Genomic DNA, 25,775 nt, shown 5'->3' with positions numbered 1-25,775 from the left:
ATTTCAACAACATCATCGCCATCGTTACGTACCTTGATCTTAAAAGTACTCATGACTGGCTTGTGGTCAGACTGGGTGTAAGAGTCGCATGGAGAATACGATATTTGGTCCATCCCTAATTTAACGTTTTCGTAGGCGTCCACGTGAACCTGGTACAAGATCCGGTCGGTCCAGGCTGGTCTCCGGCTGAAAGAGGTATTATGGTACAGTAGTTAACTTACAACATTCAGGATCTACTAATGTTCTCTTAAATACCTTTTATAATTGAGAGTTGATACATACCATCCTCGTCATTTCAGAAGAAGAAAAAATAACAAGAGTTATTAGAATCTTTCATATATTTCCTTAAACTTACTTAAAATCATAGGTAGATGTCCCCTCCAGATATTTATAAGTGGGAGGGAAGTTGAGTTTCCCCTCCTTCAACATAGAAAATGCGTCTCCACTCTTCTGGGCTTTCCGCAGCTCGTCCACCTCCTCTAGGGCCGTCCAGCTAGCCTCGGCAATATGCTTGGCTATGGCCTCTGACGTCAGGTGGGACTCAAAACGGAAGTTCATGTCTCCCAGCCACAACACATAGCTGGGGATAGAGTAGAAGGCTTGTCTCTAGGAGGCTGGAGTCAAGAGCAGCCAAGACCCTCAACACATTCACCCTATTCTTATATACACTAAATAAACAAACAAATTTATTCCCATCTAAAGTTTCAAAACAGTTAAAACGATAGAAAAATATTCTCATGCTTGTCATATATATCCACTACAGTGGTCCCTCGGTTATCAAGTGCCTCGGTTAACGAGATTTCGGTTAACGAGTTACCCCCCCATAAGATTCTTAAATTCGGTTTACGAGCAACCCCTCGGTTAATGAGTTTCTTACGAGCCGACCTCATCAAGTTTTGGCTTGCACTGGGCGGTCAACCAGCTGTAGTATTAGTCCGCCAATACATTAATCGGTTCTAGGGCTTAAATTCCTTACTATTTTAGTAAATATCAAGAAGTTTATACTATTCAATAATTTTAAAAGATTAATATTAAATTTTTTAGTCATTTTAACAATTATTGAACATAATTGAAGGTAAAGTGAATAGTTTAATGCGCGGCATCCAGCCTCTTAACACAGCAAACAAGCGTTAGTCTCTCTCTGTTTTCACTGGAGGTAACATCTTGCGTGAGACTCTCTTCAACTAGACGCTTTTTTTCTGTGTTTCCAAGCAAATTATTGGTCATTTTGAAATTTATTTTACATATTGACAATATATAAGGCAGTGCAGTGTCATTTTAAAGAAAATATACTTTATTTACAGCTAGTTTAACTTTAAAAAGCACGTGTTGACATTGTTTGAATCTAGCATGGGGCCTAAGAGATCAAGAAAAGCGATTTCAATCCAAACCAAGCAGGAATTTATAAAAAAACATGAACAAGGCATTAGAATAAATGCGCTATGCAAAGAATATGGCATGTCGACATCAACTGTGTCGACAATTCTTGCACAGAAGGACAAATTTAAAGAAGTGAAAGTGAGAGACAAATCTACAAGAGTGTTTAAAAGTAGATCCCTAATTGCAGAAACTGAGAGGTTACTTATCATCTGGATTAGGGAAAAACAGATGAAAGGTGATTCAGTTTCTACTGATTTCATGTGTGAAAGAGCCAGGGAGATTTACGAACATTTAAAGACAGATCAACCTGGTTCTTCAGGCACAGAATTTGAAGATTTTCGGGCCAGCAAAGGCTGGTTCGAAAAATTTAAGAAAAGAAGTGACATTTTCAGTGTTGTTAGGCATGGTGAAGCTGCTAGTGCTGATAAGGAAGGGGCAGCAAAGTTTTTAGATGAATTTAAAGAACTGATGGAGGAAGAAAATTATCTTCCACAACAAGTGTTCAATGTGGACGAAACTGGGCTGTTCTGGAAAAAAATGCCCAAAAGAACATTCATCACCAGAGATGAAGCCTCTTTGCCTGGGCATAAACCCATGAAAGACCGTCTCGCTCTATTGCTTGATGCCAATGCTTCAGGGGATTTCCTACTGAAGTCTATGCTTGTCTACCACTCTGAAAACAGCAGGGTGTTCAAGCAACAGAAAGTGGTAAGAACAAAGCTTGGTGTTTATTGGAAGTCCAACCGTAAGGCATGGGTGACAAGACAGCTCTTTAATGAATGGGCTGTTGATGTGTTTTGCCCTTCTGTCAAGAGCTACCTAACCACCAATAAACTCCCTTTAAAGGCTCTTCTCCTCATGGATAGTGCTCCTGGTCCTGACCCTGAACTTGCCAGAAATTTGGAGTATCAATTTGACTTTGTGAAAGTGTTGTTTTTGCCTCCCAACACTACATCAATCATACAGCCAATGGACCAGAATGTGATCAGCAACTTCAAGAAGTTGTACATGAAAAAAATGTTTAGGAGGTGTCATCAGGCAACTTCCAATGATCCTGAACTAACACTGAAACAGTTCTGGAAGACACAATTCAACATCCTGGAGGCTGTAAAATTGATTGTGGCATCATGGCAAGAAGTCTCCACTAGATCCCTCAATTCTTCATGGAAAGCATTGTGGCCATCAGTAGTCCATGATTTTGAGGGATTTGAGGAAGAAACAGAGTTAGACCAGGAGATTGTGTCCATTGGTCAGTCATTGGGCCTTGAAGTGGAGGAGGTGGATGTGGAAGAACTGATGTCTCATGAGGAGGAACTTACTCCTGATGACTTGAAGCAACTGGATGAGATGTTACAGGTCGAGGCTGACAGTGGTGAGGAGGAAATTGAAAGTGATGACCATATGTCAGCTAAACAGTTGAAAGATGTGATTTACCACTGGGAGAAGTTCAGGGAACTGGCTTCAAAGCACCCAGAAGTGGAAAAAACTGAACTAACTTTGTGTCATGTTGAGGACTCAGTGGTCTCCTTCTTTAAACGTAAGTTAATGGTGAGGAGGAGAGATGCCCCACAAACCACAATTGACACTTTCTTCAGTAAAAGGCAGAGGGAACAAGATGCTATCCCTCAGCCTTCCACTTCAAGAAGGAGAGAGGATGTTCATGGTGGAGAATCTGTCAGTCCAGAGGTTCCTGACATTTTCCTGGAAGGTGACTCACCTTCCAAGAAGCAGTAAAATGCTTCTCCTCCACCTCCACTTCCTTCTCTTCTCCCTTCTCCTCCTCCACCTCCCACTTCAAATTCACATCATCATCATCATCCAGGAGCCTTCTACATACACACCACAAAGTAAGTGAACTTTTCTACCTTTTTTGTTGAATTTAGGCAATTTTCGGTGAGCTGGAACCAATTACCCAAAAACCCATTGAAGCAATGGTTTCGGTTAACGAGATTTTCGGTTAACGAGCAACCTGCTGGAACGGATAGTGCTTGTTAACCGAGGGACCACTGTATTTAGTAAACAGGTAATTCCCCGATAAATCAATTCACTTGGTTTAACAAATCAATGAATGACTACAAATTTATGATAAGATATATAACATTTATCACATTTTACAAAATTCCTTCACAATATCTTAAAAAAACAGATCTCTTAACAGTGTACAGTATAATCCTCCTCACATAAATCAACTAGCTGATCAAAAATACTTACTCGTGGAAGAGGATGTTACTCGTCTCTGGGATCGGGAATCGGGTAGAGTCGACGATGGCATTGAAGTTCTCCACCCGCTCCCTGTACCCTGTGTCGTGGGCAGCCAGGTGGCAGTTAACGATGCATATGGATGTTCCGTACAGCGACAACCTGATGCTGGCGGCTCCCTTGTTGCCCTGAGACCAACAAAAAGGATAATGGCTATGACTGGGAAATATTTCTATATAATTTATTAGAAATGTGTTAACAAAGACATTAAATATGGATCCTTTGCCCATACTGTGGTTGGACTTAGGAGCAATGAGTCTAGGCCAGAGGACAACTATAACCTATACAGCCATTTCTGCTACAACGCGATAGTTGCGTTCTTGTCAAACCTCACGCTATAGAAAATTGCGCAATAAAAATACCAGGGCTTACGGAGAAAATAGGGTTAGGTGCAGATTACTTTGGTAGTGATCTCACAGATTTGCTAGCACTAAAGCTTGTTCCAGCAATAGTGTTATAGCCTTTCCTTTACGTTCACCACCGGCAATTCGATCACCAGAACGCTTCTTGGAAATATTCTTCTTACTTTGTCTTTCCATATTCATGGCAAACACAACAAAATTGGAGAAAACAGCAACAATCATGGACACTTCACAGAGCAATCGACAGAAACCACGCGATTCAACTGATCACGTGATGTAAACAGAGAGCGCTAGTGTAAACCGTTATTAGTCCGCACTGCGAAACATTCTTTTTACCTATTCTTTTCATACAGTATTTATGGGTAATAGCTAAATTTACAAATAAAGAACAAAATTTACAGAGTACCTCTCAAAAAACACTTCACAAACAAAAGACACGAATCAATTGAACCCGTGATGTCGAATGTGAACTGTAAACATTGCATAACCGCGCCACGCTACACTTAAAATGTTGAGGATGGAATCGCGCTATAGCCAACATTCGTATGCAAAAGTTCGCGTTTTACAAACAACGTTCCCCTATTCACCAATCGCATTACAACCAATTCGCGTTGTCGCACAAATGAGTGTACTGTCAATATCTCCTCCTGTATATGAGACTATGGAGGACATAACTTCATAAACACCAAATAAGAATAACACCCAAAAACATGGTTAAAACTTTGGAAAAATAACTTTATGTCTCTTGAACTAATTGTTACAAACTGAAGTTTACGAATTCAGGATTATGTTGCCACAATCAGATAATAACAATCTTGTCATGATGATTATTAATCATGAAAATAATCATAACCTTAGCAATTTAGAGACATTAGATTGTAATGAAATTTAAATATTTTGATAGAGGATACTCCTGTACACTCACTCGGTAGAGAACGTACCTGCAAGGTGACTCATGTTATCTCAGTAGGGTTCTCAAAATCCTTCATCCATTGTATCATTTTGTCTGGCAAAATATTTTGAAGATACTTATTGTAGTGCGTGTACATTCCACGCCACTTATGAGCCACACAGACCGGTGGTCTCGGAATTCCTAACCGACACCTTTGCTGGGCCCCTCCCTCCCCCGCCTCCCAAAACACACAAACCAGGCAATTAATCGGTGGTCAGCCAAGGTGTAAAGTCAACACTTACCCCCAAACACATTAGTATGGATAGGTTTTATAAACGAAGAAAATAGACCTTTAAAGTTATTTATCCATGCTAACATCATTGTTGTATAGATCCCCTTCCAACTCCATTGTTTAATTATCTTTCAATTTTGACTGATCATTTCCACCAATTATCAGCTTCCTAGTCAGTATATTTATTGTACAGCCCTCATCATCCAGTGGTAGTACATTACACCACACGTCACAAGCACTATACTGTTCTACCACCCTTCTGTCCCCATCAATTATGTATATTAACTGACATCAGTGTTCTGTCACCTAATGTATAAATTAGTTCCCACAATTAGTGCTTAACCATAAACATGCAATTAATTAACAGTGCACAGTTTGATGTTAACAAAGAGAGAATTCAAAGTATCTATTGCAAACAAGGATCAACAATCTGTCATAATCCAATTCCTTTGACAACTTTACTACATACTGTGAACATACAATGGCTAATTATCTCCTTATCTGTCCACAATTACAGCAATAATAAGCAGATTTACACATACAGAACTAACTCGAATATTTTAGCCAAAAGATACCACAAACGAAAATAAATATAGTCCAATTAATGTGTATTTTACCTGTACAAACATTCTCTCACCATGCTGGTTGGCTATCACATCAACACAAACATTGCCTAACTATTTATACACAGATGAGAAACTGTCTACAAACCTCACTCATCACTGAACATCCAAGTAAAGTATAACTGAGAACTTGACTACTTTGCCTGAACCAAGTAGCTACACCTTTTTGAAATTATCAGTTTTATTTGTACTCCCATTCCCATTGCCTAACTTAATATACCTTAGCCCTACACACCTTTCCTTGCATTTAAGTATGAATGATATAGATATTTCCCGTGGTATTTAGAATATTTAAAAAATAAATTACGCTGTGGCCGTAAGTTTTAAATTGCCTAAATTTATAGAAACTCTCTTAGAAATATAGATTATCTTTACTATATAAACCTGTTAGTTTTCGCTTTCCAGAGAAATGTCGATTGAGGTAAAAAAATAAACCTAACCTAATACAATACCTTGTGTTTTGGCACTTGGGATCATACCATCTAACGTATTTTGTTCAAGTTTCATACAGAAGTACTACAGTACTTAACATGTTCATTAAGGACCTGGGGTTCTCAATTTAAATTTTAGAGTAGTACTATACTGTAATTGGTGTACATTAATGACCTTTGAAATAATTAAAGACACACTATACCATCGTTAATTTGACAAAAAGGGGGCTCTGGGTCACCCGAATTACCGAAAATTTGAATTAACCCAGTTCGGAATATATTTACATTATTCGATATTTTCTGAATTTTTTTGATCAATTATTCGTCCATATTCTGTTCAGTTTTTGCACCTGACCAAGCCTTGGCTGGTACATAAAATAATCTATTTATAATTACTGTGCAAATATACAGCAAATATATTTTATAAATGTTCATACAGTATTAGTGTAATAAAGTACAGTATATAATACAGTAATAAATCAATGTAACACTGTGAGGTGAGGCGACATGGCGAGGCAGTTACACAGGACACACACACTAAGAGCACTACTAAAGAATGGACGAGTTGTCGGTTCTGGGTAAACACAATAAATACACTCTGCCACGTTTGTAGAGTGATACGGTATATATAACTTGTAATAAAAGTTTAAAGTCCTGCTATAATAGTCGAGATAAGTTTATTTCTCTACAAACAGGGCCGCTATGACGTCACCAATTACCCAGCAGACGACGTTCTCCAACACACTCACCGCTGCAGTAGAAAGGATGGCCTCTTCAGACCCCAAATACCATGTTCAGGTAAGTTTTAAGTGTTTTTTTGTGGTCTAAGTCATGACATTTCGTAAGTGAAGAAATGTGCCGTGAAGAGCAGCTTATGGACATAAAAAACTCCCATATTCACACCAGCTCACCTGTCATGTATTCTTACCTGGTAGATTTTCTCTATTTTTTTTTCCAGTGCATTTACAGAGTATATCAGTACTAGATGAAGATATGAGTCAATTTAGAAGAACTGACATTGTCGGGACTTTGTTTTGAGAATGCATTACTTTTTACTTTTATCCTCTTCACCACTGATCGGCTCATTAGCCGCTTGGGTGATCGGTCACATCTCTGTTTTGCACTGTTGGCAAGTACTGGGCATGCACTGGCTCCTGAATGTACCTGAACCTGCTCCAGTGTTGGTCAAGTCTGGTCTTGAAAGAGCTCACACTCGGTGCCATCACAACACTTTCTGGTAGATTGTTCCAAGAGTTCACAAGTCTCAGTCCGAAAAAGTTGTCCTCACAGTTTTCTGGACTTGCGGCTTCTTCAATCTTGAGCTGTGACCCCTTGTGGGGCGAGCGTCCGCCAGCTCCAAGTAAGGACACTCGGTGAGTAGTGCCCCTTGAGATGCTTATACACCTCAATTAGGTCACCCCTTGCCCGTCTGTAGTATAAGCTAGGCAAGTTCAGGCGCTCCAATCTCTCAGGGTAGCTGAGGTGCCGAAGTGCAGGCACCAGTCTGGTGGCCCTCCTTTGAACATTTTCAACCAAGTGACAGTCCCTAGCATATCTCGGGGACCAGACGGGGTGACAGTACTCCAAATGGGGAAGCACTTCACTCTTGAAGATCGTTACGAGGGATGGACCTTCTTATAAGACCCAATAATTTATTTGCTTGATTTACCTTCTTCTCGCAATGGCCCGAGAACTTCAGGTCATTGTCAACATCCACACCTAAGTCCTTCTCACACTCAGTCTCAAATAGTGCAGTTTCTTCATTGGGATATATCATCATTAACATGAATTAATGGGTAAAATTTTAATTTAACTACCATAAGTATTTGGATGTTTAGAGTCGAGATAGTTTATATTGGGTAAATGTAAAGTTTTGGTCATCCCTGTACTTAGACATGCAGACTATGTTTTTTTCTGATGGTTTGCGATGTGTTATGAACGATTTAGACCTTCACTTGTTTTGAGTTACTACCCCCCCCCCCTTACTGGTGTTTGTTAAGCTAACCTTATAATATAACTCATCATAACCTAACCTAACATATGACCGGTATTTTCTTATGCGATAGAAAAATGTTTTGCAACAGAAATCCCCTTTGAGATAATGTGTCTTATTAACCCGACTCTCACACCCTCTCTCACTACATCCTCACTTGCCCTAGGACCTTCTCCTACAGGTCCCCAGCCATTACCAACACCTCTTCCCTCCCTGACCAGATATCACTCCTCCTAGTGACAGGCCTGGCACTTGACATTAGGGACCTGCCACGCTTTGCCATAAACAGATGAAATGTACTGGGAACTTTCCCCCCACACACTCATCATTCTGTCACTTTATGTAACTTGCTGACAAAACCTATGACCCTTCAGGCTTTTACGCCCTTAATGCATGAGTCATAAAGGCAAGCATAAACTCTGCATGCTTCCCAGATGGGCGCTGTAAACACTTCTGCGCTTCACCTTGCACAGGATGTAAAGGGGTGCCCAATAAACTAGCCCCCTCGGGGGCAATCTTGAATGTGTCTTATTGTTTAAAGTTCTTAATCCCACAGTTAGAATCTTAAGGTTCCCCAGATGACCAAAACCAAAATAATACCAATATTGTTTGGATTGTTTAAACTATGAAATTTGTAGTATGGGCAGCTAATATCCATTGAATTAGTTAATGTGCTTAGTAATATTAATATTTTCAATATAGCATTACAGTACTGTGATGCACAGTAAAGCACAATTAATTATCTAATAATATTTATTTACAGAGCCGATCAGCCGAGAAGGTTGGACAGCTACTTCCAGGGTTCATCAAGGCAGATGAAAGAAATTTACCAAAGTAGATGTGTTTATGACAGTAGAGTATTATCAAGAACTCCACCATCCAGCTATGAAGCACGCTGTTACATCTGTCATCGATCATCTCAAACCTGGCCATGGTCGTCCCTTGGCCTTCCACTACATTAAATATAGACATCAGTGACGAAGACTTATATTTCCCAGAGAGGTAACAGAGAGGTTATTGGTCTTCTGCATCATGTTGGCAGCCAGCAAGTAAATACACACGATGATACTTGAGCAGTAATTTATTTCAACCCACAAAATAAGGTATGACTGTGTATATCAACATTGTATATGGCCACAAGTCCCGTATGTCTGCTGGTAACAACACACACACCACAGCTGGCTGCCTCCTGCTCAGCGGCTCCAGCCAACCTGTGACGTCACAACCAATCAGAGCTTTTCACAGTCACGTGACTTTTTAGCAACTTTAACCCTTATTTTTGACACTTTTAGGACCAATTTACTTAAAAATATCATTACCATAGTGAATTGAAGAGTTTTCTCTACACATTGACCCGCCATCTTGCAAAAAAATTCCGACCGACAATTTGTCCATTGTCTTATAACATCTCACTTTATAATTTATATTGTAAAATTAAGTAATACATGATGGCTCAATTTGGTTACTTTTGCACTTAGTCAACTGAATAAACCAGGGCATATGGAGATGCATTAGATCCTACAATATTCATAACACCAAAATACAATAGGGTATGCTATATGAATCCTAATTGGTTCTAGAACCTTGTTAGTTATAGCATTAGATTCAAATATAGAGGTTAATCCAGGCCACCAAATACAACCACTTAACACTGAAAAATATATAAAATTGTAAAAATTGTAAAAAAGTGCATAAATATGCATCTAAACCCCTGAAATAACCAATATAATTAATACTTGTAATAAAAAAACAATAAATTAGTAAAAAAAAAAAAAAATTTTTTTTTTTTAAATAATGTTCGTTGTAGGAGTTTCGTTCGTTATAGTATTCTCAATTTTATAGGTAAAACTGTTCGTTATAGGAATATTCGTAGTAGGATCCGTTCGTTATAGCATACCCCACTGTATACTATATTTTCTCTACTTCAAATACTTTCCCTTTGTTCATCATTTAAGAAGAAGTAACAGCAAACTCCAGAGCTCAAGACTGTGTGGATTAAAACTATGATATAGTATTTACAGCGAGTGATGAACTGCACTACAGTCACCCGGCTACACAGGCTTCTGGGATCTGATGGTGGAAAACCTTACAAAATATTAACTCACCCAGAAGCCCCCAAAGCCAGTTCGGACCACAGACGTGTGAATGTCCCGAACGTGGTGTAGATGACGCCGCTTAATGAACACATTGGTGACTAATCCTTGCAGACGCTCGCCACTGACCCTCACGTAGTTATGGGGGCCGATAACTTCCCTCAGAGCATTAGTCCACGGCTCCTCAAACAACGTGTCCATAACAACATTCTGTGGCTGTGACTTAACTTCCTGAAGGCTGAGGAATTGGATTTATTTTTAATGAACAAATAAGTCACTAAATCATCATTACAGTACCTGACATACAATACCGTACTTTAATGTGTTATTAAGAGTCATGGATGAACTGGTGAAATATTCTTATAAATTATACAGTATATATTGTAAAATACACAAACATAAACACAGAGTAAATTTATAAAATTGATGAATTGACATGGTAATTATTATCTAATATAATTACATTACAATACATCTCTATCTTAATGGATAATAATGAACAAGAAAAGAAGGTGCTCAATGTTCTTCACTTATTAATAATTTTATGTCTACAGTATTTAGGTGGATAACATCAGGCCTCAGCATCCATACATGTGGCACTAACTTGTACTACCTGAGGCAGGCAGGTAGAACTTTTGTGGACATTCAGTAAAAAAAGTAAGTTAACATATTCAAATCCTCACCATACAATGTAGAGGTCTGGGAGAGTGTCATCCAGGCCGCGCTTAATAATGGGATCCTTGCGCACCCCCATTAAGGCATGGAGGTCCTCTTCCGGCCACGTGGTCTCCACGTTCCAGGTGATGCACGCTATACTGTAGGGATAAACACACACTAACTTCACCCTTACAAATGTTAAATACATTCACTGTTGTAGATCTCTTTATTACTGTCCCTTATTGTATGCAAGGACTGAACTGCACCCAACAAACACCAATACAGTACACCTACATTCCACGAATGGGCAATTTCCGGCTAGGGAGAACAAATGCCAGTATTCTCGCTGACACCAACTGTAGGAGCATCGAGGCTACCATTATCCATGAACAACTGCGCTGGACTGGCCATGTTACCCACATGGACGACAGTAGACTGCCAAAGCAGCTACTTTACAGCCACCTAACGAATAGTAAACGTATCGCTGGCAGGCAACTGAAAAGGTATAAGGATAGTCTTAAGACAAACCTGAAAAGTGCCAAATCGACCCCCACACCTGGGAGACGATTACTTCACACCGTAACGCTTGGAGGAGCACCACAAGAAGGTGTCAATGCTTTCGAGTTAGCCCGACTGCATAACGAGGCAGACAAGCGCCAACACCGGAAAGATGCTGCCGCCGCCCCTCCCGCACTAGATGTATCCCCCCACATGTGCAACATCAGTGAACGACGCTGCCGGTCCCGTATCGGCCTCTTTAGTCACCTCAGAACTCACCCACCTAGATGACATCCCTAATAACTCATATCATTGTATCATAGCTGGATGATGGTCATACGCGATACTGCATGACAGCAAAGTAGTAGTAGACGTAATTGCTGTGACACTTTCAGCTTTGAAGACTTAAAAATACTTTCCATGTCAAATGTTTCTTGTGTCATAATGAAAAAAGAATCACACAATGAAAAAAGGTACTGTATATATTTGTTACCTGTTTCATCAACTTTTACTTGTTGTGATGAATACTGTAATGTATCCAAAGACCATTATGTATCCCAATCATGTTTTACTGTCCGCAGTATATGTGAGGGATGCATTCCTGAAGACCCTCGCTTAAACCAAATTCGCATATATCAAATACAGGTACTTAGTTCAATGGGAAAAAATAGGATACGTTCCATAATCCAAAATGGAAATATTTCAGATCCATTTTCAACACAAATTACCCATAAAGCAAATCAATAAAATATTATTAAAAAATAAAATAAAAATACATAAAGCAAGTGTACAGTGGTGCCCAGTACGTAACAATAAAAGCAGATACTGTACTCTGTATATCAGCTTGGGAAGACAAAATGATGGAGGTGGTGGTAGAGGTTTTACATGGTGGGCAAGGGTGGGTCCTGGGGGCCCAGACCCCTTTAGAAAATTCCAATACTTTTTCTTTAATGCAGTATTGTACTCAGGCATTTTTGTATAATAAAAAGTAATCACTATTGACATCAGAATATCTCCTAATATGTACCAAGTGCACATGGCTTCAAAATGGCCTCAAAATCCCCATGGTGTTGGGTGGGCTCGCTGCACTCGCCATGTTCCTCCACCCATAACTTCTTGACCTCCCCCCCTTTGGATATTCCTGATCCAACCCTGGTGGGTGATGGTGTTGGAGTGACACCTGCAATCATCAGGGTTGGCATCCATAACAGAGTCTGTGATATCTCGCATAATGCTGAATTTTGCTCACATTAATTTAATTCCTGGTTGGAATAGGGTGTTCACATATGAGTGAATTGGCATATGTTGAACTTGCATACAACAAGGGCTTCCTGTATACTTGTAAGGTACATATTCTTAGAGACAATTTGGTACAGTACATACCGGGTATTACCTTCTTAAGAATAATTCAGCATGGTTACAGCAACACATTTACTCAAACACAAATACATACCGGTACCTGCATAAGAGACAGTCTTGCAGTAAAGTAACTCTCAAACTTTTCAGACTAACTACAGAAGCTACAGTATTGTATTAAAAAACCTAAAAATCAAAGGCCAAGATAAAAGTGTTCATCCACATCATGTTTGCTGCCACTATAGTGTGCAGTCTACAAGATATCTTTTGTCTCTCCTACCCTACTCTAAGCTTACCTAAAATGACTAATACAGTACTAAAATACTAATCACCATGAATATTTTGATAGTACACATTCTAAAATACAGAACAAATTGTAGACCACAGTTTATAGTAAAAATATAAATACTGTACAGCACTGTATGTTGTAGACTGCACACCACTATTGTGTAAATATCTGGTCAGTCACTCAGTTTAACACAAGCACTTCAACTCACCTTAAGGTTTCCATCTCTATTTTTCAGGCAGATGAGTCCCACGTGTCACACAGGCAACCTACAAGAGAGGATATAACACTTTATGTAGTCTCAAAAAATTACATTGAAAAACCTAGCACCAATATCAGTGCAAGTGTGCGTGTGTGTGTGTGCAAACTGCTGCTGTACACAATACAGTACAGTTCTTAACTCATGTGGGTTATGTAAGGCGTGATACTATAACAGCCACTTCAAATAATTTATCTCTGTCTCAGCTGACTGTTATCACTGGCGGGAGGTGGAGGCTTGTGAGGAAAATGAGATGAGAGAAAGAGAAATAAAAACACACACGGAAAAATAATAAAAGAATTAGGGATTTTCATACCTGGATAAATGTGAAGCAATGATCCAGAGTGCCACATAGCACAGCATCCATTACCTACTGGCAACAGGAGTAGGGGGAAGTGTACAAGGAAAGTGAGAGACTGTGAGCTGTCATACAAAAGGTGTAGAATAAAAGGTACTATGTGACATATATCTCTTCCAAGATGTTAAGGTATTCTTTTATTTTGTCTCTTCAGATATGTTGTGAAGGGAGTTCATTATAGCTTGTTTAATCCCTATATGAGTTGTTACTTCTTCCTATGTCACCATGTTGAAGTCAAACCACTGATGGGGTCTTTCTGATATGTTTAAGTTAGAGTATAGAATGTAGTAAATTCAGTATGGAAGCAGTAGGAGTGAGTGAGTGTGTGTGTGTGTGTGTGTGTGTGTGTTTATGATAATGTCTGATATCCTTATCGAATGGTAATACTTTTCAGGATGGAGTTGGCAGAATTAAGTATTTGTTTTAACACAGGATATGACCCAACAAACCCAAATGACAAAATAACTAAATATTGTTGGTTGTTTCGGTTAGATTTTGTTTGTTTGCTTTGTAGCCTCGGTCACTTGATATAATAATTTAGATGCAATGTTTGACCAGAGTAATACAGAAGAGACTACAGGTAAAAACATCATAATCTAACACTATTATTCTAAGTTAATTCTCACTCCTCAGTTTTTCCTTGATCTCTCTCTCACCTGATTTATATTGTATATATTCACACAAACTGGTCAGACAAAGTCCTATCAAAGAATTCTGTGTCATCTGGTGGTGTCCTTCCTCTACACCTTCACCCGCTGTCTAAAGACATTATCCCTGAACATTTTAACAACTTCTACTGTACACAAGTTTACAGAACCACCTTGAGGGAATTTTTCCATATTAGATAAAAAGCTTTCTTACCTCAAGAAAATGACAAAAATTGCACGAGGAATACATTTTGCATAATATAACTTTTACATATTTTCCGGTTTGGGTTCACTGAAAGCCCACTGATGTCTGTCATAGAGATGTAGCACTACCTGTATTTGCTTCTTTGAAAATGTTAGGAGTTCAATGCAAGCATAATTGTCTTCAAAGGCTCCTCTTAAATTTGGTATTTTTATTTTAAGGTTACAGTAGGTTATGTTTGGTAAGGTAGTTTAATTTATTCTATAAATGAAAATATTTAAATGTGTCAGTATCTGCTACTTCTAGAGCTGACCGCCAACATAACACTGTGGAAGTACCAGATTCTGTAATACAGTGTATTAAATTTTATTACAGTAGTTTTTATCATTCATAAAATGAACTAACCTAACCTACAGTAAACCCTCGATAACTCGGAATTTCATATAACTCGGTATAGATATGGTCTCAAAATGTACTGTATTAGTATAAAGAAGGAAATGCAGATACCTGTACTGTATATAAAATTATCTGAGAAAATCTCGGCATATCTGGCCACCTGCATCACCTACCATGCCTCTGTGTCACCTACCATACTTCTGTGTCACCTACCATGCCTCTGTGTCACCTACCATGCCTCTGTGTCACCTACCATGCCTCTGTGTTACCTACCATGCCTCTGTGTCACCTACCATGCCTCTGTGTCACCTACCATGCCTCTGTGTCACCTACCATGCCTCTGTGTCACCTACCATGCCTCTGTGTCACCTACCATGCCTCTGTGTCACCTACCATGCCTCTGTGTTACCTACTATGATGCTTCATTCTTTGTCTGCAGTACTGGTAAATGTTACTTTTTACATTTAGTAATTACATGTACAGTATACATATATGGGTTGATAATTTTTATTTTATTTTTGTAGGAAGGGAAAATGTCTCGATAAGTCGGAATCTGGGATAACTCGGCAAAGCCACTGCTTTAAGCTGTGTGTACATTTATCGTGACTGCAAGACAATCGTTGGTAATTATTTGACAAACACCGATAACGTATTACATAAAAATAACATCTTCTAATGCGTTTTTTATGCCGAATACAATAGTGATAATGAAAGTTTGGAAAAATGCATATTACTGTATTGAGTTATGTCCCTTCCTACCCTGGTGAGAGCTTCGAAGCAGAAGAAAAATGTGGAATTAAAAACATAACTAATACATCTAACCTAACAAGCTAGCCATTTTACTCACCTACTGGGTAATATTCCAAAAACACTGGCATTCAATTTAGGCTTGTTTGTCGGTGTTTGGGGAATATTAGCTTAAATGTTCAAATACCACATCATCGGCCTATCACCTGATAATACGTAAACAAAAATACAAAAAAATCTATAATAGTGAGAAGCTCCGAGACATAACACCAATAGCTGCTCTCCCTTCCACCATCAACCAAATATTCATTATTCAACAGGATTTTTAATTTTTCTCTTTCACTGGAGTTATGTTTTACCTTATAACAACGGGTCGATCGGTGGTGAAGAGGTTAAAAGTAAAGAGTAAAAAAAAGTCTTTACCAAACTGGGATTAAATCATGTTTTTAGAGTGGTAAACTTTTAGTTTCGAAAACCATGGAATCTTGGTTTTTTAACACATGCAATCAATATATCTCATCATTCTGACTAACTTTCATTGAAAAGACTTCTATTGCAAGTGAATAATAATGAACCTAATAGAACCTGACCTAACCAACCAAAGAAACCTACCTAACCTTACCTAACTTCCTAGACAGGGGGGCCAACCCTCTGCCATACATATGTACATAAATATTACATATACATATATTTGTCTGTGAAGTATTTGGATGATTTTTCTTTTTAAATCTACCATACGCACTGACTCGGCAGATATTTTGAGGAGTGTTTACAGTAAATAATTAATTTCCTCACGCGCAAAGCATGTAGACATCATTTTAGTGTCATACGATCAGTTTTTCACTATGTTTTACTCTTCAAATTCCCTCATCCTTCATGCCCTGCCCACTACAGGTGATTTATGATCAACATTATTATTCACTAGTGACAGAATTGTACAGAATGAAACTTGGTCAAATCAAAGAGACATATTTACTGCATGTGTTAAAAATACCAGATTCTGTGGTTGTATAAAACTAAAATAATGCCTTTAAAGTTATCTATAATAAATTCCTCTTAGATCTTAGGTAAAATTCTTCATATAACACCTGAACGAGTTACAGAAAGTACTGAGCAGGTATTGAAGGCCACAGGTAGACCCCAGGCAGGTGTCCCCATAATCACATAATGAAGTTACATTTCACCACACCTTGTTAACCACGACAACATCTGGGGTGAGCTTAAGGGTGAAATAATCAGTAGTATGAAATATTAATCATAACTTAGCTGTCTAGTGTGTTAGCCTTCCCCCAGGTAACCCACAGTACAGTAATTAACAGGTTAACTCACATCAATTATTTATATATACTATTAAAGACATCTACATTACCTTGTGGTTTAAAATCAATATAATGTACAGTTATTTATACAATCTCATGCTCATAGAGATTGATATAATACGCCATAACCTCCAATAACATGTCAAACTACACCTACCATCAGCAACGTAATGACACTCATACTTAAACACACAGACACTTACACCCCACTAATACCTCCTGGTGCCTCGGGGATGTGTCAGTGGGCGAGGTCAGTGTAGGTGGGCGAGGTCAGTGTAGGTGGGCGAGGTCAGAGTGGGCGGGCAGGAGGCTACAGTGTGACCCGCCTGAGGACAACAACTTCACTCACTAACTGAACTGAACCCGTGAATGAACCCCTTCCTCTCCTCTTTCTCATTACTAACCAATATTTCTACCCTAACTTGGATTCTTTTAATAGTTTATAACATTCATATTAGTTTTTTTAAATGAAAATTATCTACATTTTGATAATTTACAAATATTCACCTGGGTTTGTGAATATATCGGTCTATTAATTTCTCGTAATATTACTGCACTACCGTAAGCCAGGTGAGTTATGGTAACTATTTTAACATGTGGGTAATATAAGCAACAATTTATATAAACATATAAGTGTGAGAAAATTCATCGTTTTTCTTTTTAAATATATGGTTCAGTTGTGACCACCATGGACTCGAGGTAGAGGGTTCGGTAGTGCTATAGTTGACACCTTCACCCATGTAAACAACAGCTGACTGCCTCTGTGTGCTCCTCCCTCACACACACACAAACACACGGACACTTGTGGTAAGCCGGTACTATTAGTCTAATAGTACCGGCTTATCCCAAGTGTCCGTTGTGGGCAAGTTAAGGAACAAACAGTTCACATAAACAATTGTAATATCATATAGTGTGAATAAGGATTGCGGAAAAAAGAATATTTCTCATTTTCCAAGGGGATGCAACTACACCTCCTTGCACTCCCCTATGGACGCCCATGCTTGGCCAGTACTTGCTAACAGTGCATGTGTTACCCTATAGCAGTAGCGAAAATATGCTAGGCTTGTTCTGAAATGTGCTAACATAGCTTGAACGGGGACGGGTATACATGGGTTATATCCAGGGGGAGGGGAGCGGTTCACCCTACACCCGCTCTACCTCCCACCGAGGAGGAGGGCCGGCTCTACCTACCACCCGGGAAGAAGCGAGCGCCGTTTAAACAATTCTCTAACCACACCCTGCAAAACACAGTAAAATAGTACCTTGCAAATGCTGCAGCCGCTGAGAATGGACGGGGGCCGGAGTTATTACCAAGAGCAGAGACGTTACCGAGAACAAATTCGGGCTTGTTTGTCGTGGACACTAATACTGACATGTTCCTTGATAAGAGAGAGGAGTTTGAAACACTACTGAAGGTACACCAACCCAATATAGTAGGAGTTGTAGAACTGTTGTACAAGAAAAGGAGAATCGACCCGAAGGAATGTGAGTTCAGTATTGACGGATATGACTTATTTACGAACCTCTCTCAAGTAACTTGCGAGAGGGGTGTGGTTATCTATGCTAGGCAAGACCTTAGAGCCAGCCAGGCGAGGGTACAGGGAGATGTTTTTGAAGAATCAAAGTGACGTAAAATTAAATTGAAGGGAGGAGACGTACTTATTGTCGGATGTAACTACAGATCCCCATACTGCAGCTTACCAAACCAAATGAACTTAAGAGCCTTAATTGACAACGCAGCGAGGCTCAACCCTAGCCACCTCCTTATCATGGGGGACTTTAACTATAACGACATCGACTGGAGAAATGAGCACACACCAAATAACCTAAATAGACCCGCTACTCTTTTTGTAAAAACTCTGAGAGATAATTTTCTGTTCCAGCCATGTGAGACCCGACGCATTACAGAGGGGAGCAAAAACCCGAGCCACTGGACCTCATCATAACAAAAGAGGAGGGTATGGTGGCCAAACTGGAACACCTTGCCCCAGTTGTTACCAGCCACCATGCAATGCTGTCGTTCAGGTTTAATTGTTACTCGGTGCACGAAATAACCAGGCCAAGGTGCAAATATTACAAGGGTAATTGTGACGGGATGAGGGAGGAGATGAGGGGTATCCACTGGCCTGACTCACTGAGGCATAAGAACGCAGACGCTACACTTAATACTATAGCTAGTAAAGTAAATCATTTGCTCGGGAAATGCATACTCAAGACCAAACCTAGTGCCTCTAGAAATACAAGGAGACCGCTTCACATGAACCATGCGGCGGTCGACAAGGGTAAGAAGAAAACCCAGAAATTCAAGACGTGGGTCAGGTCGAACGATGAGCTGGACAGGAGGATGTATGCAAGAGCCAGGAACCAAGCAAAGTCAGAGTGTAGAAAGGCAGAAAAGGAGTTCCAGAGGCTGGTTGCAAGCGAGGTCAGGACAAACCCAAAGGCGTTTTTCCGCAATGCAGAGTCGACATTAAAAACACGATTGGAGCGCCTGAACTTGCCTAGCTTATACTACAGACGGGCAAGGGGTGACCTAATTGAGGTGTATAAACATCTCAAGGGGCACTCAAGGATGGCATAATGGAGCAAAATTTGGGAGCAGCAGCACAAAGTGTATGGCATATTTAGTCAATAAAGATGGCGGCGCGGGCTGGACGGTAGCTTCAGGGATATGCAATTTCCATTATATTTAGTTAAATGATCAAGTTAGGTTAAGGTTCGGTTAGGTTTAGGTTAGGTTTGGTTAAATAGCGTAAAACCTTTTGCACACGGGGATGACAGCCTCAATATGGCAGGTCGTGTTGGCATGGTGACGGCGAGGATTAAGGAGGGATAGATGAGGTTAAGTCAACATTCTCGTGATACTAACACACCTCACCTCCCTCATCCTCCTGGCGGTGAGGAGGGCATGCAGGGAGAGGGAGTGCAAGTGATTCCCCGTTGCCACACACACACACACACACACACACACACACACACACACACGTATCCATCAGAAGCAACAAGATGATGAGAGGCGTGCAGGTCATAACATGGCATTCAGGAGCGTAAAACTATATTCATGGTAGATAATCCCATCAATTACCCTTTATTTCTTTGCCTTCATCCGATATTCCTTTAATATTTCATGAAAATTACAGAGAAATAACAGTTGTGGTTGCCGAGTGGATAAAGCTCTTGTACTGTACCCTGCTCTCAAGGTACAGGTACCTTACTTTATAGTTAGGGGAGGGAGGGAGGTCGAGTGCAGTGTCAGTACATACAGGAGCCCTATATACAGGGAGTAACAGGGAACTTAAAAACCGACTAACCTGACCCGCCGACTGACCTCCCGACTAGTAGTATGCTAACAGTTGGTGATGAGGATAAAATGTAAATATATGCAGCTTCATCAACAGAGATAAACCACAACAACGCAGCCGGATGTCACATTACGATATACTGACAGGAAGAACTCGCTGGATATGGAACTAAAGATAACAAAGTAAATATCTAAAATAAAAATCTTAACTAGATATCGAAATTTAATAACAAAAACTAAACTAAACTAAATTAGATAACAAAATAAAATAACGTAAAAACTAAACTAAATTAGATAATAAAACAAAATAACAAAAACTAGAATAAACTGAACTAATACATAATAATGAAGTCATTGAGAGGAAAAAGTGTCGTGATTTAACCTCCTTGAGTACGATGGCAACCTCCTGAGTACGATGGCAACCTCCTGAGTACGATGGCAACCTCTTGAGTACGATGGCAACCTCCTGAGTACCATCACAGGGAGACCTTGAGGAGGGGAGGGGATCATCCTTACTAACTACCAAATACGCCTCCTTCAGTAGCTCTCCCAAGGGCGTCTTAGCTCTACATTATATCACCTCCTCCTTCAGTAGCTCTCCCAAGGGCGTCTTAGCTCTACATTCTATCACCTCCTCCTTCAGTAGCTCTCCCAAGGGCGTCTTAGCTCTACACTCTATCACCTCCTCCTTCAGTAGCTCTCCCAAGGGCGTCTTAGCTCTACACTCTATCACCTCCTCCTTCAGTAGCTCTCCCAAGGGCGTCTTAGTTCTTCACTCTATCACCTCCTCCTTCAGTAGCTCTCCCAAGGGCGTCTTAGCTCTTCACTCTATCACCTCCTCCTTCAGTAGCTCTCCCAAGGGCGTCTTAGCTCTACACAGACGTAATCAACTTATAATAAACAGAATCATTAAACCTCATAATCAAGAGAGAAAAACACAAGACGTTGTTGTGAGTTAATTATGTTATTTATTATATACATTGTTTGTCAAATTAACTAGTGTACAGTACAACAACAACACTACTGTATTGTTGTATTACAGAGTGTAGAGGCTTACAGCTAAAATTATACAGGTGGGTGGAGTAAAAATACACCAGTGATATAATATGTTCATTACTTCCTCCAGGTGTGTATTGTTAGGTAGAGAGAATAGAGGGCCAGGCAGACACTCCCCCAGGTGACCAGTGTGGAGATGACCAGCAGCGTGAGGACTGGTGTGTGTGGTAGTGTGGTGCTGGTGGTGTTAGTGGGGTTAGTGGTGCTGGTGGTGTTAGTGGGGTTAGTGTTGCTGGTGGTGGAAGGACACGGTGCCATTAACCTAGAGGCCACAGTTATGTTACAGCTCCTACTGCCAGTTGAACTTCCACCGATTTTCAGTCTGAAACCATGGAACTTGCCGCAGGTCTTGGTGGTGTTGACAAGGGTAGTGAAGTTTAGCAGCGCGATGTTTATCTCGTACGTGTGGATGTGGCTGAGGCGGCGGTACACCAGTGACAGAGGGAGCCACGGGTCACCTCCTGTTACACCTAACTCAAGGTCTTTGCTCGTAAGATAGTAGTTACCGCGGGATATTGTGTAATTATAACACTCAGACAGTTCCAGCGAGATCTCCATGTAGCGGACACTGGAATCAACGTATAAATAAACTGTGGCGTTCCGGGTGTGCATCAAGACCTCCCCGCCGCCTTCCTCCACACAGTTCACCACCAACAGCGTCTCATTCCTGGTCGTGCACACACCACTAACACCGTCGACTACTCGTGGCATCTCTACTACTTCACTGTGCCTTAAATCTCTCGAAACAAGAAGGACATAAGTTATCGAGGTGTTGGTGTCTACTGTAGTCTCTCCAGTGCAATTAAGGATCCTGGTGGAGTCGCACTCGAATTCCCCAGCGTCGCCACGGTGTTTGGGGAAGTGATCCTCCAGACAGTGCTCCAGACAGTGTAGCGCCACGCACCAGCTGGGAGAAGACACCCATAGGAGCGCGTTAGTGAGGTCAACTGTCGTGAAACACTTGTGTGTAGGTGTAGCGTGAGTGTGACCCTCCTGCTGGGGGTGTATCGTCTGTGTACCTGGCCCGACACTCAAGCTACACCCGGCCAAGAGGACCACCACTGTTGCTATGTCTTTTGTTGTCGTCATTATTGGTGTTGGTGGCTGGTAGGTCGGTTGGTGCTGCAGATGGGCGTAAGTGGGTGGTGGTGACGGTGCAGGTGGGCGTAAGTGGGTGGTGGTGACGGTGCAGGTGGGCGTAAGTGGGTGGTGGTGGTGTTGTAGGTGGCGTGAGTGGGCTCAGGAGACGCAACAAAGGCAGACTGATACCAGGAGCGTCTCAAGGGGGGAGTTGCTAGAGATGACAAGATATCTAGGATCTCGTCGACTGAACAGCAGCAGGAAGTGAGATTCTCAGCCCCCTACACACATAATACACACATCAATAATACACACACACCGACCACTGACCATCACGACCTCATCTGCAAATTGGTAAGAAGCTTCTACACCATCCTCGACACCGGCTCCTACTACCACCTGAGATCCCTGCCCGAGAATTGCTGTTCGACACCACAACCGCATCCAGCCCATACGTGCACGAACTGATCGCTATAAGAACAGCCCAGTCCCAACCATTGTAAAAATTATCAATAACTTGTAATAAACCAGTGTATTCACTCCCAGTAAATACTACTTCTTGCACTGTCACTATGTTGAAATGCACTGTAGTTTGAGCTTTTCCCCATCTAGTTACTATATATCTTATTTGTGTCACTTATGTTACTTGTATATTATTTGTAATTCGAAACCCATTCCCCAAATATGTAACTGCATATTTTCAGCCTTCTGGCTGCCAAGCTCTTTCAATAAACCGTTAATTATTATTATTATTATTATTACACACACACACACTCACACACACACACACACACACACACACACACGCGGAGTTTCACAAAATACACCAGTGATATAATATGTTCATTACTTCCTCCAGGTGTGTATTGTTAGGTAGAGAGAATAGAGGGCCAGGCAGACACTCCCCCAGGTGACAAGTGTGGAGATGACCAGCAGCGTGAGGACTGGTGTGTGTGGTAGTGTGGTGCTGGTGGTGTTAGTGGGGTTAGTGGTGCTGGTGGTGGTAGTGTTGGCGCTTGTGGTGGTACTGCTGGTGGTGGGGTTGGTGGTGGTGATGGTAGTGGTGGTGGGTTTGGTGTTGGTGGTGGGTTTGGTGTTGGTGGTGGTGATGGTAGTGGTGGTGGTGGTACTGCTTGTGGTGGGGTTGGTGGTGGTGAGGGAGGTCGACGGTTCACGAAGGGTTGGTGCGGAGGCTGTGTTACCCCTGTCTATGCACTTCCTACTCCATAGTGAACTACCAGCCAATTCCACACTGTAACTGCTAAAACTGCCGCAGGATTTTGACGCTCTGATGAAGGGGGTAGGGTTGAGGCTGCCGGTAATGCTTACACTGTATTTGTGGCTCCCTCCAGCTTGGCTGTAAACGAGAGACACCTCAACCCAGGGGTCGTCTGGAGAACGTTGTGGTAAGTCTCGTGGCGTGAGGTAGTGAGGGGCGGTAGACACGTATCCCTGAGGGCATCCTGTAAGTTCCATCCTGATCTTAATGTATTCATATCGAGAACCAACGTGTACAAATAGCGTGGCTTTTTTCTCGGGGATGTTGACCTTCTCGTTGACGTCCTCTACTGAACAGTTCACCAACAGCCTCATTCCTCCTGAAGGACACAGACGAGGCAACAAGTTAGACTCATCAAGTACCTGTACTAGATAATCCTGCCACGTGTCCCCCACTATCTCTCGCAGGCTTCTCCACACACCAAACTGAGGAGAAAACGAGTTCTTTGGTGTTTGAAAGACTAAAGGATGTCTAGTGCAAGTGAGGCCGTGCAGGGAGGAACACACGTCCTCCTCACCACCACTCTGCAGTCTGAAACAGGTGTCGGGTGTCGGGAAAACATCCAAACACCAGCTCTTGTTATTAACTAGCCTTAGAAACACTGCCTCAATATCCCTCGAGGTCGTACACTGGGGTCCATCTTCAACCTCACCCGTTTTAGAGACGACCCTCGATAGTGCCACTCCTGTAGTGTAGCTGGGAGTGACGACCCATCCAACACAGAAGACGACTGCAACAAACAACTCCATCAAGATACGTGGCGAAGGAGACTGGATTCTGGTAGATGATAGCTGGATGTTATGTGGGTAGTGGGTGACAGGTTGATACAGGTGGATGTTATGTAGGTGACAGGATTGACAGATGGTGGACACGGATACATGGAGCCCAGATGACTGTCACGTCTTTGAGATGACTGTCACAGAGGTGTAGGTATAGGAAAATAAATATAAATTTTATGTAGATAATATTATGTTATGTTCCCTTATCTATCTTCCGGTCTGTGTGTGTGTCTGTATATACGAGTATGTAGATTGTAGTGGATTTCTCCCCTACAAACGCTGTTTGTCGCTGCGTAGCTGACCCCACGAATTCCACAGTGGTCTAGATCAACCAGCGCCGCCATACATCACGGAGCGGGGGTCAACTACTAAGCCACGCCAGCACGCCTACCCCCGCTATTTAAGACCTGACCTCGTGGTGACCTGCCTCTTTCTACCTACACCAACCAGCCAGCAGCACCTCCTCCTCCTCCACCTGCCTGGCGGTCCTCGCTCCCGCCGGCGAGCATGGCGACCCACAAGCTGGTCCTCCTCTGGGCACCCTCACCAACCAGCTCTCTCTACATCACGCTTGTAACCACTCTGCCACTTCCCAGCACCAAGCTGCATTGTACATCCAATACAACATGTATACAGAGAGCACATTGTGAGTTTCCTTTCTCCATCCCATCCTGAGTGTGAACCAAAACATCCCAAAAACCCCACAAGATCATGTATGTTTATGTATATGAATGAATAAGGCCATGTACTGTATATGTATGAAAGTGATAAATTAAATTGTGTATATTTGTGAGTTCGAGTTTATGTATGTATGTATGTATCCGGTACAAACAACATCTTCAGCATCCACAGATATAATCTTCTTCCACGAATGTAAACAAGAAGCGTGACGTCACAGGAACTTGGGTGCCCGAGTTACAATAATCACAGACAGACAGATAGATAGATGGGTAGACAGATGGCTGAATACTGGTTAGACAGACGGCTGAACAGACAGATGGATGGATAGATGGCTAGATAGACAGATAGATTAATAGACAGATGGATGGACAGATAGATGGCTAGACGAACAGATGGCTAGACAGACAGACAGACACCTAGACATATGGCTGAACATACAGATGGATATACAATCAGACGGTAAGTATCTATTATGTTCACTTAAGTAATTAAAGTAATAAGCATACCTGTATATACAATACTTACATGGGATATTTACTTAAGAGAGCC

The 25,775-nt window shown here is 41.2% G+C and overlaps 1 protein-coding gene across 4 annotated transcripts in view; it reads right to left on the bottom strand.

The window, feature by feature from the left end:
• The window catches only part of LOC121861213 (phosphatidylinositol 4,5-bisphosphate 5-phosphatase A-like), a 31,933-nt gene extending 14,385 nt beyond the window's left edge, over positions 1-17,548 (bottom strand). The window contains exons 1-7 of one of the 4 annotated variants that reach the window (XM_042358844.1): positions 17,254-17,548; positions 13,334-13,391; positions 11,009-11,140; positions 10,338-10,563; positions 3,592-3,767; positions 356-580; positions 33-186 (exon numbers count right to left, since the gene is read on the bottom strand). In XM_042358844.1, the coding sequence (XP_042214778.1) occupies positions 33-186; positions 356-580; positions 3,592-3,767; positions 10,338-10,563; positions 11,009-11,140; positions 13,334-13,347 (927 nt within the window). In that variant the 5' untranslated portion in view covers positions 13,348-13,391; positions 17,254-17,548. Of the gene's footprint in view, positions 1-32; positions 187-355; positions 581-3,591; positions 3,768-10,337; positions 10,564-11,008; positions 11,141-13,333; positions 13,392-17,207 lie in introns of all 4 variants that reach the window. The other 3 variants (XM_042358842.1, XM_042358843.1, XM_042358841.1) reach the window with 3 other exon arrangements.
• Between the last annotated feature and the right edge of the window lie 8,227 nt (positions 17,549-25,775).

Source organism: Homarus americanus, unplaced genomic scaffold (assembly GCF_018991925.1).
Source record: "Homarus americanus isolate GMGI-L3 unplaced genomic scaffold, GMGI_Hamer_2.0 scaffold21314, whole genome shotgun sequence".
NCBI classification, from domain to species: domain Eukaryota; kingdom Metazoa; phylum Arthropoda; class Malacostraca; order Decapoda; family Nephropidae; genus Homarus; species Homarus americanus.
Note: the sequence above shows the minus strand (reverse complement) of the source record. Positions and strands in the feature narration are given on the sequence as shown.